At 35.5% G+C, this 15429-nt stretch overlaps 1 protein-coding gene across 2 annotated transcripts in view; it reads left to right on the plus strand.

Annotated features, from left to right (window-relative positions):
- Window positions 1–15429, plus strand: part of OSBPL11 (oxysterol binding protein like 11) — a 100134-nt gene that overhangs the window by 47506 nt on the left and 37199 nt on the right. For both annotated transcript variants that reach the window (XM_060099408.1, XM_060099409.1), the window contains exons 7-9: window positions 2964–3109; window positions 8985–9125; window positions 12201–12699. In XM_060099408.1, coding sequence (XP_059955391.1) covers window positions 2964–3109; window positions 8985–9125; window positions 12201–12699 — 786 coding nt within the window. The remainder of the gene's footprint in view (window positions 1–2963; window positions 3110–8984; window positions 9126–12200; window positions 12700–15429) is intronic.

Here is a 15429-nt window from a genome sequence, read left to right on the forward strand (position 1 = left end):
ATGTTGATTTAATACATTTATATATTTGTGTACCACCAAAGTGTTAGCTAATGCCTCAATCACATTGCATAATTGTTATTTATTTCTTCCTTTTTTTCCTTGGCCATGTCGTGAAGCTTGCAGGACCCTAGTTTCCCAGGGCTAGGCAGTGAAAGTGCCAAATTCTAACCACTGGACCACCAGGGAATTTCCTGTCATTTCTTTTTTGTAGTGAGAACATTTAGGATCTAGTCTCTTAGCAGCTTTGAAATATTTAATATAGTATTGTTGACTACATTCTCTGTGCTGTGCATTAGATCTGCAGGACTTATTCATCTTCTAGTTGCAGGTTTGTACCCTTTGAACAACATCTCCCCAACTCCCCCACTCCCATCACATTGTATTAATAGTAGTAACTTAGTGTTTCCCAATACTCATTGTTTTCTTATCCAAGGAACTCCCCTTGCTTGTGGAAGAAAGATACTTGAGGAAGATGTTGAGACTTTGTGCAGGAAAAAGTTTACCAAGTCAGATCTTGATATGGATAGGGTGTGAATCCCATCCTCATGTGTGCCTAAATTCAATATTTCAAGCTAACAAAAACAAGCTAATGGCAATTGTAGATATAGGTCAGGGCAGTATTACAGAGGCCAATAAGTTATGTATGTTCCACTTAAGGAACTCATGGTCCACTTGGGGAAGAAACATGTAAATAGTTAACTATAATATGTAAAGTGCCACTTACAATGGGAACAAAGTACTGTGGGAGAACATGTGAATGGACTAATACTTCTGGTAGAAAAAAAGTCTGGGAAAGGCACAGAAAAGCTAAGAAAACCTATTAGTTCAGGAGTGGGAGGTAGGGGAGAAGGCATTCCAAAGAGATAGAAAAGCCTAAATTGTGCACTGTGAGCATGGACTGTTGTCTTAGAGGAATTCTAAGTAGTCCAATATAAATTTTCTCTTGTTATAAAGCACTCATTATAAAAAATTTAGAAACTACCATGCAATTGAAAGAAAAATCATATGTTATCTTACCAAGCAGAAGTTGCCCCCGTGAATATATTAGTACATTCCCCACCAGGCTTTTCTTTTTTTCTTTTTAATTTTTGTTTTACCTCATGGTTGTTTGAAGATGGGCGTTTGTAAAATAGATAACCAACAAGGATATATTGTATAGCACAGGGAATTATAGCTATTATCTTATAATAACTCTTAATGGAGTATAAGCTATAAAAATACTGAATCACTATGCTGTACACCTGAAACTAATATAATATTGTAAATCAACTATACTTCAGTTAAAAAAATAAATACTTGATTAATTAAATACTATGTAATTTTTTAAATTCTTAGAATTTCATTTGTGTAGTTTAAATTAATAGTCTTATTTTTTAAATGATTGCTTTGTGATTAATGAAGCATGCCCAATATAAATTTGTATTTTTTTAATTAAAAATGTGAAACACACTGTAAACTTTATAGAAGTGTTTAAAGTAAAAGGTACTCTCCCATATCACTATTTTTTGGAGCACAGATTTGTGGGTATTTGAGGGAATTAACTAATACTGGTATTTCTCACCATAAATTGCCATATTTTCCACATTAAGTAGGTAGAAATTTATTCTTGTCAGTTGAGAATGAAGATAAAACTGTGAAGAAAAAAAACTGAATTACCTTCCCACTCAAATTTTGAAATGATCCAAGAAATGAAATCTGAATAAAAATTAGTGTTTAGTCCCATGAGGTCTTAATGTATATTATACAAAGGCACAGCAGTAATTATTGATGTAGAAGGGTCCTGAGACCAAATGATTGGTTTGATTAGAGTTTTGTTATGGTTTATCAGTTGAGTGATCTCTTAAAACAGATCTCTTAAGTCTAGTGTTTGTGTGCATTTTATTTCGAGAGTAAGGAAATCTAGATATTGATATTAAAAATAGACATTTCAAGGTAGGAACAAAGTGGTTTCATTTCTTTGGAATTTTGAAAGAGACCCCATGAACTTATCCAGGGCATTCCCCTAATTATGAATCCCCCCGCCAGTGCCAAGTGAAACTGAACTGAGTGGCAAGGCAAGATGCTCTGGTAGCCTGATAGGTACTTTGTAATTTATTCCTCTACTCAAGTCTGGGGTTTTGTTATAGACTAAGTAAATTCCATACTCCTTTTAATTTCTGCTGTGGTAGTCTGAGCATCCCTTAATGTAGCACTATATAACCAAGTTTCTGTGAAACCTAGATCAGCCTCTGAAATCAAATGGAACATTTTCCATTATTGATTAGGCATAGAATCCACTTTGTTAAACTAGTTGAGGGTAATAAGAGACATTGAGTCATTAATTGAGAAGATGACAGGTCTCTAAATGTGACCACTATCTTTCACTAGGTCAACTATTATTTATTCAGTAGGAGAGCCTTTCAGTTTAAAAGTATATGGAGCTTTTTTATATGATTGGAAAAAACATAATGGACATGTATTTGCAATTCGTAAATTAGATCAAGGGGGTTATCTTGATTAGTTAGAAAATTGCTACTGAGAATAAGGTTCAACCCCAAATTGAAGCAGATTTTATTGTTTCACAGTCCCAGGTTCCTCCTGTAATTGTGGCTTCCTTTAGCCTAACTGCATACTTCTTATCACTAGAGGGACAGGGTTCATGCAGAAAGGCCAGCAAATCAACTGTTAGGGTAGGAATACACTTTATGATTCATAGATTTGCATAAGAAGTGAGTTTAGTCCTATTCAGGGTTGATTCATTTAAATGGTATCTGATTTCAAGTTGCAGGTTGCTGTGTTTTAAAATACCCAATCATGATGCTCATGCTAATGAGATACAAGTCACTGTCTTGCAGAGTCTCTTAACAGGTTAAATTGCTTTTAGTCTTGTAGACTCAAAAGAAAATTGTTTAATAAAATCCACATTTACTGAACTTTCCAGATTATGAGCAAGTTTCAGCGAAAGTTTTCTCTTACTTCATCAGGAACGACAATCGAGTGGTTAGAACCAAAGATACCTTTATCAAACCACTATAAAAATGGAGCTGACCAACCCTTTGCAACTGAGCAGAGTAAGCCAGTGGCAGTCCCAGAAGAGCAGTGCGTTGCAGAATCTGGACTATTAGCAAGGGTAAGGTAATATGAACATAGAGTTTTGGAGTAAAAATTAGGAATCACTGAAAAGCATCTTTTTATTGTCAGGACATGCAAATCAACATAATGAGAGCATACTCTAGACGTTTGAACTGCACTGGCTTTGGAAAGGGTCTATTGTGTAAAACTTGTACATAGTTTTCCAGGTTAAATTATGTGGCCTTTTTAGTTTTCGTTTACTTTTGCTTCATATAAATGTATTTTAAAAATGAAATTTGCATGTTTTTCTTTTTCTGGAAAATCGCTTTTCTAATAGAAAATTATTTGCATGATATTTATCTCTTACATTTCTTAATTTATCATTATTTACTAGGTGTTTACTATTAAGTTCATAAGTTTAAAAGTTTAACATTAAGGTTGTGTTGATAGTAAGCACTTCACCAAACCAATTTTTAAAAGTGTTAGTCTACTTAAACTAGCACACAGTCTTAGGGTTTAATATTTTTATAAAGTAATATTAATTCCACGTTTCTCAGAAGCTAAAGTGTTTTCTTCTATTCATAGTTCCACCATTGTAACAAATCATACTGTTTTTTTGCCTTTTGAGTTTACATCTGTTATATTTATAGTTATCATAATTACATAGATAGTTTTGTTTTAAGTTCTTTTTACTTGCTACTTCTCATAAGTATTCTTATATGTTATTCTGGCCTATATAATAAAAGTTTTTAGGTTGAAGTAGGCTATTGAATGTCTAGGTTGTTTGTTTTTTTTTGTTCTTATAAATAATGCTATATCATTTTGTCTACTGCTTTATTTTTTTTTCTCCCCTTTATTCGGATTATTTCTTTAGGTTATATTCCCAACTAGAATTACTGAGTCAAGAGTAATGCACGGTTTATGGTTATTTATATAACAGCAAATTATTTCTTAAGAGAAACATATGACACAGGTACTTCCAAAGCTGGCAAAGGTCTTGACTCAGTGAGGCAGACAGTGGCAGTAGGGTGGGTGGGGGAGAAGAAAGAAAAAAAAATCCTTTTTTTCCTATAGCTTTTTGACTAATTCATCTGTGGAGTCAAGAAGTTAGTAAGTATTCATTAAGTTAGCTAATATGTGACAAGTCCAACATTAAGAGTTAGAGGAGACACAAAAATAGAAGACAGTTCTTTCACTGAAGAGACTTAAAATCTATTTAGAGTCACAACACCTATATACTGAAACAATGAGATGATAACATAAAGCAGTATTTTTTATTTTTTTTCATCTTAATAGATATCACTTAGATTCTTGGGATATGGGCATTCAGGGAAAGAAGAGGGGTATATGAGTAGAGTGGATGAGGAATGCTTTGGAGAGAAAGTGGAATTGAAATTGGGCTTTGAAAGGAGACAAGGTTTGAAAAGAAGAATAGTAGTACGGGAATCTCAAGATGGGGGAGTAACACAAGCAGGGATGCTAAAGCATGTGTACTTATTGCAGAAAAGGCTTGCCTGATGATTTTGAACCCAGGTCCTATCATTTACTAACATGTGGGCCAATTGATTAACCATGCTTAGCTTCCTCATCTGTAAAGCAGGGGTAGTAATACCTTATAAGATTGTTATTTAGATAAAATAAATTTAGCAGAGTACCTGGTTTATGGAAAATGACCCCAGGGTTGTTGGATTTTACAAATCCAGATGACCATTCATGTTGCATGCTATGTGGAATGATAATCCCCTGAGCACTGCTCCATAGAATACAGTGTAAATTGTGCCCCCAAGGAACATAAAACTCATGCAGAAGAATTTAGTCTTAATGTGATACATAATGAAATCATGAGCATGGGGAGGGATGCGATATGTTTAAAAAGATTGGTATATGATATGACTTGGAATCAAAGTGTGGATAGAAGGCTATGGAAGTAGAAATGAAGACAAATGAATAGGTAATGTGCATTTCAAATGAAAAATCAATTGAGCTTGTGATTGACTGGATATAGGGTTGGATCAAAGATGACTCCAAGTTTTTGAGACTAAATGATTAAAATTGTGGTGCCATTCGCAAAGCTAGCAAAATTAGGAAGAAAGAGCTTTTTGAAAGAAAAGGTTTAGTATAGTTTATGAACATGTTGAATTTTATTTGAGAAGAGGACATATGATTGTTAATGTATATGAAAAGCAACTGGAAATGATGTAACCAAAGCTTTGGAAAGAGATCAGGACTAGAGATATAATTTACAAGTGAAAAGTTATAAACTATAGGTCATATACTCCAACATTTTCATACTTCTAAATGAGAATACAAAGCATGTTGGAGGTCAGGATAGAGGCATATGTTAGAGATGGGGCACAGAGGTGGGGAGGAGAGGGTCGTTGAATTTCCAAATCTTTTGAAATGTTGAGTAGACCAAGTGTATGACCTAGTGCAAATAGAAACAAATAAGTGCATAGATTTTTTTTTTAATTACAAAAGACATTAGACCCCACTCAAGCATACCAGAAAAGACCTGAATTTTTCAAAAATTTCACATATGCCTTCTTTGGAATATGAGTGTCAATGCAAGCTCGAAACATACATTACAGTAGTGGAAATTTTGCTGTCAAGTGATAGAGGAGGTAAACCTCAGTGAGGCTAGAATGAAGCCCACAGTTCCTTAGTGTCCAAGTCAGAAATCAGGAAGACAAAAAAATGGGATTAGTATGAGTTCTGCAGAATATTGGGGTTTCCCTCTGCCATGCAATCTCCAAATAGTATGAATTCCTAGAAATTCAACAGGCCTTGCCACTGTATTTGCTAACCATTCTGGGTTTTTAGGGATTTTATATGTTTGAGCATGTTTATTTGAATTTTTGTAATGCTTTTTTTTTTTTAACCTTAAGCTTTCCGTATTTTTTTTTAATTTTATTTATTTTTGGCTGCATTGGGTCTTCATTGCTGCACGTGGGCTTTCTATAGTTGTGGCGAGCAGGGGCTACTCTTTGTTGTGGTGCACGAGCTTCTCATTGTGGTGGCTTCTTTTGTTGCGGAGCACAGGCTCTAGGAGCGGGCTTCAGTAGTTGTGGCACGTGGGCTCAGTAGTTGTGGCTCGCGGGCTCTAGAGCGCAGGCTCAGTAGTTGTGGCACACAGGCTTAGTTGCTCCGCGGCATGTGGGATCTTCCCAGACCAGGGCTCGAACCCCTGTCCCCTGCATTGGCAGGTGGATTCTTAACCACTGCGCCACCAGGGAAGCCCTAACCTTAAGCTTTTCTTTAAGAAAGGCATGACAATCTCTAAGAAGGGCCATTTCAAAAAGAAAAGAGAGCTTCCAAATTCTTCCATTCACATCATGCTTTAGAATCAGTATTTAATCATGAATAGAATTCCTTTTTTTTCTATTTTAGTAAGTGGTTTGACTATTTTTATAAAAACAACAAAAACTATTCTTTTAGTTTTCCTACCAGATTTTTTTTTAACATCTTTATTGGAGTATAATTGCTTTACAATGGTGTGTTAGTTTCTGCTTTATAACAAAGTGAATCAGCTATATGTATACATACATCCCCATACCAGATTATATTTTATCTCTTTAGTTTAATATTATTTTCATTAGAGGAAACCACAAAGTAAACTTTGTGTATAACTTTGTGTATAATAATGTTTAAGGCTGTATTTGCATTATTAATCTGTCCTAGGTTCTGACCTCAAATGTAATAGTACCTTTCAGAAGGTTGGAGAACATTATTTAATTAAGATCTGTTAGTTTTTTTCCCCTCAACATTTCTCAAATGAAAAATTGTTATATTTGGAATTCATGTATAGAAAGAGGGATGATCGAGTTTTCCCCTGTTTCATAATGAGTAAACATTCACTGGTATACTTAAACTATATTGTGCAACTGACTTAGCGTAGAAAACAGGAAGTAGTTCCTGATAGACTTACTAGCCATTGAAAAGGGGAATTGAGAAACTTGCCTTTGGGATCTTTCCTCAAGGTCATAAAAACAGAAATAATTCTGATATACACAATTGTTGTGTTTGGTCTCTGAAGAAATGAACTAGACCATTAATTGATTTATCAGAATTTGAGCTAGTAAAGATTTCTTTGTTCGAAGGAGAGAGAAGAAAAATGAGAAAAACAAAGGCAAAAGAATAACCAGAAACCCATTATTCTTTAACTGTGTCACCAAGTTTTGTATTTTGTTTTTAATATCTTGCGAACATTAAGTTCTTGATTTTATGCCTGATTAGGATTCATTTTCTTTGCCTAGCTACATAGAACAGATGGGCTTCTTGTTTGATAGGATTTGATTATGGGACGAGAAAGTTAAAGGCAGGGCTTCCCTGGTGGCGCAGTGGTTGAGAGTCCGCCTGCCGATGCAGGGGACGCGGGTTCGTGCCCCGGTCCGGGAAGATCCCACATGGCGTGGAGCGGCTGGGCCCGTGAGCCATGGCCGCTGAGGCCGTGCGTCCGGAGCCTGTGCTCCGCAACGCAAGAGGCCACAACAGTGAGAGGCCCGCGTACCGCAAAAAAAAAAAAAAAAAAAAAAAGTTAAAGGCAGCGACTATTAGCAGAATCATTTCCTTTTTAAAATCCTCCTAACTTAAAATTTAATACAATACCAAAGATAGTATACTCATGAACGCTGTCTTGCACAAAGGTAATGAAAAGAAGTACCAGTGAGAGAGATGGGACACCATCCCCATATAAACATGGAAAGTGATATCTAATAAGATTATAGAATCTTGGGATTTGAAACTTTTATTTGTTGCTTAAATAGAAATAAGAAATTAGGTTTCTCTTAACCAGTTATTTGGAGCGAAGACCCTACTGAGATGAGAGTAAACATTTTTGGTTTTTCAAGGGGTTGTTTTATTGATTGAAGAACTATGCAGAGAACATTTTGTGGCATTAAGGCTGCATAAGCGGGCTTCCCTGGTGGCGCAGTGGTTGAGAGTCCGCCTGCCGATGCAGGGGACATGGGTTCGTGCCCCAGTCCGGGAAGATGCCACATGCCGCGGAGCGGCTGGGCCTGTGAGCCATGGCCTCTGAGCCTGTGCGTCCGGAGCCTGTGCTCCACAACGGGAGAGGCCACAACAGAGAGAGGCCTGCGTACCGCAAAAAAAAAAAAAAAAGAAAAAAAAAGAAAAGTGCATGAGCAACTACAAGTTTTCTATACCTTCACCTAGAATTCTCTTCATCCCCAAAGTTTCTTCCTGACAACTCCAAGGATGCGTGAATATCTAAATATAGATTACAGAAGTTAGACTTGACATGTATAGTCACTTTAAAATTTTACTTTTATAGTGTTAGCTTAAAAATAGGGCAAATATTTAATCCTCAAAACATCTTAAATTATAGGTAGTGGTAGGGTCCCCTGGCAGGTGGTCAAAGCCTGCAAAGCCTAAGTTTCAGGTGAGACATTTTCACTCTGAAAAATCCTGTTTTCACAAAATATGTGTGTTTTATGTGTGATACTTATGACAAAACCACAATATGTTCAATGTCAGTGATAATGGGTTCATTGAAGGAAATCTATTCCATGGCCAAGTGATGGAAGTTGTATTTTCAGAAAGATTTTTGTCTGTTCTCAGATTCATTTAGGCCCAATATAAATGTCTTCATCTGATGTTTATATTTTTATTCTTTTTTTTAACATCTTTATTGGAGTATAATTGCTTTACAATGGTGTGTTAGTTTCTGCTTTATAACAAAGTGAATCAGTTATACGTATACATATGTTACCATATCTCTTCCCTCTTGCGTCTCCCTCCCTCCACCCTCCCTATCCCACCCCTCTAGGTGGTCACAAAGCACCGAGCTGATCCCCCTGTGCTGTGCGGCTGCTTCCCACTAGCTATCTATTTTACGTTTGGTAGTGTATACATGTCCATGCCACTCTCTCAATATGCACTAGTAACAGTAGACTTTTGCTTTATCTTGCATCAAGGAACCTGAAGAAATAAATGCAGATGATGAGGTGGAGGATACTTGTGACAACAAGGAGGATGACCTGGGAGCTGTTGAAGAGCAACGCAGTGTTATCCTACATCTCTTATCACAGCTCAAGCTGGGCATGGACTTAACAAGAGTAAGTAATGGGATAAACAGTCTCAGGAGATCATTAGATTAGGACTATACCTATGATTGTTAATGTTGTCAGGGCTTTTTAATCTTTATGAGTTGGTTTCTTAGTTGCTTGATGAGCATTTATTTTCATAAAAAATGTGATAGGTTTTTTGTGCAGCATTAAGTCACATGGCAAATAAAGACCTATAGTCTTGTTTCTGTACAAAATAAAAGGGGTCCATTGGGATATACAATTGGAAAATCTAAAGAAAAGGATATAATCCCACAAAACCATTAAAGTCATTGATATTTCTACTTTATTCTTACTTCCCATTTTGGATAGTGCATTTGGGGTATTAATCTATAACAGAGATCAGCAAACATTTTCTGTAAAGGACCAGATAATAGATATTTTTAGCTATGTGGACATAGATCTCTGTTGGAACTATACTTGACTCTTGAACAATGTAGGGGTTAGGAGCGCCAACCCCCCATGTAGTTGAAAATCTGCATATAATTTTTGACTCCCCCAAAACTTAACTACTAATAATCTGTTGTTGACTCGAAGCCTTACCAATAACATAAACACTCAATTAACGCAAATTTTGTTTCTATGTATATGTATTACTAGTATATACTAGACATCAAAAATGAAAAGATAATGTGAAAAAAATTTATATTTATTTACAGATATAATGATTCATGCATTGATAATGAAGAAGCAGCAATATGATTGCTTTATGGTAGCCTAGTGTAATCAGCTTCATGGTAGCCTAGTCTATACACTAATGAATGAACTGTTATAAAATTTTTATGACATACAGTATTGCAGTCATATTCATGAAACAATATTGGAAACATTGTTACATTTTTTTTAAAAACCCACATACCTGTGATAATACACAGTTTTTCTCTCATTGTGAGAGAGGTACGGTACTTTAATGTAATTCTTTGAGAGCGAGGTTATAAAACAGCAAGAAAATGAGGTTATAAAACAGTAAGAAAACTAACATATTATTCATTTTATAATACATATTACTCACCTTAAGCCTGTGTAAGAATAGACTATCCAATACAAGTCTTGCACATGATGTTCTACATGTATATTTTTGTATGTTTATTGGAAAAAATCCATGTATAAGTGGACCTGCAGTTCAAACCCATATTGTTTAAGGATCAGCAGTACTCAGCTCAGCCTTTGTAGTGTGAAAGCAGCCATAGATGATATGTTGGATGGGCATGGATGTATTTCAGCAAAAGTTTATTTACACAAACAGGATGCCAGATTTGGCCCAAAGGCCCTAGTTTGCAAACCCCTGGTCTACAGCCTTGCTACTTTAAAAGTGTGGCCTGAATTAATTTGATAGTGAGAGTCCTTTCACTATATATGTGTATATCAAATCACTACAGTATACACTTTAAATATCTTACAGTTTTATTTGTCAATTATGCCGTAATAAAACTGAAAGAAGAAAACAAGTGTGGTCTGAAGATCAGTAGCATCACCATCACCTGAGAACTTGTTAGAAACGCATAATCTCAGCCCCCAATCTCAAAGTTAGAGAACCAGAATCTTCATTTCAGTAATATGTATATATACATTAAAGTTTGAGAAGCACTGATCTATAGCTTTTAATTTTAGGCCCATCTTCTCCATTCCCAGTTTATCTAATTAGTGTGCCTTAATTTGTTTTAACAATTAATCCATGACATTGATTTAAAAAGCCAGTAAGGTTCAAAACCTATGTATGTCAAACATTTACTACTGTGGAATTACATACTTTGAGTTACTATTGACACTACTTTGCATTCGTGTGGGATTTCAAAATTGACTTCTCAAGGTATATTTCAAATTGAGGTTTTTGAAGGTAGTGGAAGTGTAAATTAAAAGGTTGTTTAATTCCAGTGAGTTACTCACCTGAAAACGCAACTTAAATATAGAAAGCATTTTACCTTTAGCATTCACTTTGAAGCATTTCAAAATCAAAAACACATTTCTTTCTTTACTTAGACGTGTAGTAATTATAGGAGGGTTTTTAAGTAAATTGATTGAATTAATAGCCTACTGAGAAGCAGACATTTTAGGAATAAAGAAACCCATTTAAACATTCATCTTCTAACCTTAGTATTCAACTGGGTATCATTTTTATTCTAGAAATATTTTTTATATTAGTGGTTCAGAAAAGACTATTAGTTGTAAAATAGGTTAAAATGAGCAGCCAAGTAAGGAGTTTATTTGGTTATTATGGTATTTGCTGTCCCTTAGTAGATTTAGGTTTGTAAGGCATAAGAACAGTGTTGGGGTTTATGAGGCATAAGAACATTTGAAAAGAATGTTCTGTGATAATAATCCAGATGGTAAAGTCTCTCTTGACATGAATAATGAATTTAATATCGTTTCCCCACATTTGTGCATTGTTAATTGAAGAAATACATATGTATTGTATTTATATATAAAATCATTAGCATTAACTGATCACAAATTATGAACAGCCATATAACATTTAAAAGAATGGTACTTTTTGAGCAACATTAAAGAACCTGGTGACTAAACTGCAGTCACATATACCTCCTGTCTAACAATGACACTGATACAACAGATGTTTATCAAGCCCCTCTTATATTCCAGACACTGTGCTAGGTGCTGGGGCTACAGCAACCAAGAAGGTAACCACGGTCCTGGCTTGCATGTTGTGAATAAGTAATAGCCATTTTCCCCATTATTTTGTTCTTTTTAAAGTAATATTATAGGGACTTCCCTGGTGATGCAGTGGTTAAGAATCCCCCTGTTAATGCAGGGGACACAGGTTTGATCCCTGCTCCGGGAAGATCCCACATGCCACGGAGCAACAAAGCCCGTGTGCCGCGACTACTGAGCCTGCGCTCTACAGCCTGTGAGCCACAACTGCTGAGCCCACGAGCCACAACTACTGAAGCCCGCATGCCTAGAGTCCTTGCTCTGCCACAAGAGAAGCCACTGCAGTGAGAAGCCTGTGCACCGCAACAAAGAGTAGCCCCTCAATTCTCTGAAGATACTAATTACTGGTTTTTTATATTGCTCTCTCTGGTTGATTTGCTGTTGTTGTTGTTGTTTTAGGTGGTGCTGCCTACATTTATCCTAGAGAAGCGTTCCCTGTTGGAAATGTATGCAGACTTTATGTCTCATCCAGACCTGTTTATAGCCATCTCTGATGGAGCTACAGCTGAGGACAGAATGATTCGTTTTGTTGAATACTACCTTACCTCATTTCATGAAGGCCGTAAGGGAGCCATTGCTAAGAAACCGTACAATCCTATCATTGGAGAAACGTTTCACTGTTCCTGGAGGATGCCAAAACACGATGTAGCATCCAGTGTCATTAGCAGCTCTTCCACCCAGGCTGTCACAAATCATGCTCCTCCATCAGAGGAAGCTTTGAGCCAGGTGGGATCAGACTGTTACACAGTCAGATTTGTTGCTGAGCAGGTTTCCCATCATCCTCCAGTCTCAGGATTTTATGCAGAATGTGCAGAGAGGAAGATGTGTGTAAATGCGCACGTCTGGACTAAGAGCAAATTCTTAGGCATGTCGATAGGTGTGACAATGGTTGGGGAAGGTAAGTAGAAAAATTATTCTCCAATTTTTAATATCAAACTATAACCTTAAATTTGGGGAAGCTAGAGAAATATTAGTTATAAATTTGAACTGCTATGTGTACTACTTTTTTTCCCAATTCCTAGTATGTTTCAGAATACTGGTGGTGGGGGGAGGGGGCATATCTGTCAACAAATATAAATTCTTTTTTTTAACTTTTTTTTCTGATTTTAAATGTAAATTATTTTTATTATAGAAAATTTAGAAAACTTAAAAAAGTATCAAGGAGAAAATACAAGTATCTCTAATCCTTTCATCCAGAGATAGATAAATTTAGCTAGTATTCTGTATTTTTTCTATGTGTGTATGTTCATACTTTTAGTTTTATAAAATTAGGATTCTCTCTATGTAGTTTTTTGTCCTCCTTTTTTGCACTGAATATTCATTTTCCCAAGTTATTGATAATGCTTTAAAACATGTTTTTGTTATTATAAACAGCACTCAAGAAATATTTTCAAGGTAAATCTATATCTACATCTTTTGTATTTCATAGGAGATATTCATAGAATATTTTAAAATATATTGCCAAACTTTATATCTACTCCAGCAAATGATTATGAAAAAACAATTTAAGGAAATACAATATTTTTTGGGTAAGAATAGAAAAAACAAATTAACAACAACAAAAATGTCTCCACAGAAATCATTGCAGAGTTAATGAAAATATAATGGTCTGCCATTTTAATGTTAAGGAACACTCTCGTGCATAGGAAAATTTGTTCTAAATATAAACTTACAGTATAAGCATGGCATAATTAAGCTTATGACCCTAACATTTTGAAATTGTGTTATTTTAGCCTTGAAGAAAATATATTATCCCCTTTTTAAGCTTTCCTCATCTTTAACTCCTGTTGTGCTGTGAGTCTTACCAATTTCCAAATGTTTCAAACTAATCAAAACTTTTATAACATTAGAAGATATTTTATTAGTTAAAAAAAAAAAGTTTGCTATCTCTAGTTATAAGCTGCATCACATTAACCCTAGGCTCTTCACAAATCAGTTTACTTACTTTAGAGATGAAAAACCTGAAGCCTAGAGGTGATGGGATGTGTCCAGGATCATAGAAGTTAAGGCATAGTCGGAATTAGCCCCTCATTCTTTGACACACTCTCCCCGAGGACAGTTACTCTTACCAGTTCATGGAACAGAGAGTATCTGGTGATAGTATCCTCTCCCACTCCAAGAAAGGAAATACCTCAAGAAATGAGGAAAAGCATTAATATCTTAACCATGCATTGAGAAGGATGTATATGATAGTTATTTTTTGATTTGCTAGTTATATATTCATGGATTTGCCTTTTTAAAATTAAATTGCTGTTGACACTCTCAACAGAAAGTAAATTAAATCAGAGAATGGAACTTCTGACAGTTTATTTTGCTTCTATCAGCAGCCATGTTTTTATTGAAAAGTAGGGGAAAATTCTGTTTAATTATCTGATAAATGAGATTTTAGAATACTTTGAATCGCAGTTATCCTAACTAGTCTTATTTTCCCATTCAGTAGAAACTGATTATATATTTCTTAGATGTTAAATTCCATAGTGAATATTACTTATGTTAACTACATTCCTAGAAATCAAAGATCATGAATCTAGTTTATAAGGCCAAATGTTTTTAGAAAAGTATGTGATATCCTTTCCAACTTAGAATTAATCAACAGTTATTATTAAATACTTGAAATATAACCAAGTATGTTATGTATGTCTTCCCACAGCTCCCATTATATATAAATATATCACATACAGAGCCATGTTCCTTTTCAAATGGCTCAATATTAATTGTTGCCCATTGTGAAAACTGTTAAGGGCAATACAAATTAATAGTTGGCGTTGCTTTATGTAAAGTAGACTACTTTAGAATCTCAGTCTGTCTATTTGTTTATCCTAAAAATAGACTATATTAAAATATTTATTATAATTTTTGCCCTTATTTGTGAACATTAAGAACACAGTAGTTAACGAGCATTCATTAAGACAGACATGCCAGCGCTTCCCTGGTGGCGCAGTGGTTGAGAGTCCGCCTGCCGATGCAGGGGACACGGGTTCGTGCCCCGGTCCGGGAGGATCCCACATGCCGCAGAGCGGCTGGGCCCGTGAGCCATGGCAGCTGAGCCTGCGTGTCCGGAGCCTGTGCTCCTCAACGGGAGGGGCCACAACAGTGAGAGGCCCGTGTACCGCAAAAAGAAAAAAAAAAAAGAGAGAGACATGCCATCATAGTTCAGACTAGTAGTACACATCCAGTTCGGTATTTGTTTTTATTGTGAACTAGGTAATAAGCTTAGGTTAGTAATGTAGCTCAAGTCTCCTTAATGTCTCTTAATTATCTAGTATAGATTGATTATTCATTTATATAATTCCCCTTTTTTTTGTAATTCCCTTTTTTATATGTTTTTTAAAGCCATCTTTATAGCATCACTTAATATGGAACAAGCCCCATTAGAATAATATTTGTTTGAAAACTACCACTTCTAACTCTTGTAGCTTCACCTTAAATACTTCAGAATTTGACAAACAAAATTATTATGAAGACCTTAATTTATATCATAAAATTACTTTTTTTCTTTCTTAATATGCATAGAATAGAATGAAGAACACTTTCTCCCCCCCCTTGCCCCCCATCATACCATCTGAGATTAAGGTCTATGACTCTATAATGTTAGGTATTTAGTTATTCCAAAAACTGCTTAAGTTAT

The sequence above is a fragment of the Mesoplodon densirostris genome, chromosome 5, assembly GCF_025265405.1.
Source record: "Mesoplodon densirostris isolate mMesDen1 chromosome 5, mMesDen1 primary haplotype, whole genome shotgun sequence".
In the NCBI taxonomy this organism is placed as follows: Eukaryota; Metazoa; Chordata; class Mammalia; order Artiodactyla; family Ziphiidae; genus Mesoplodon; species Mesoplodon densirostris.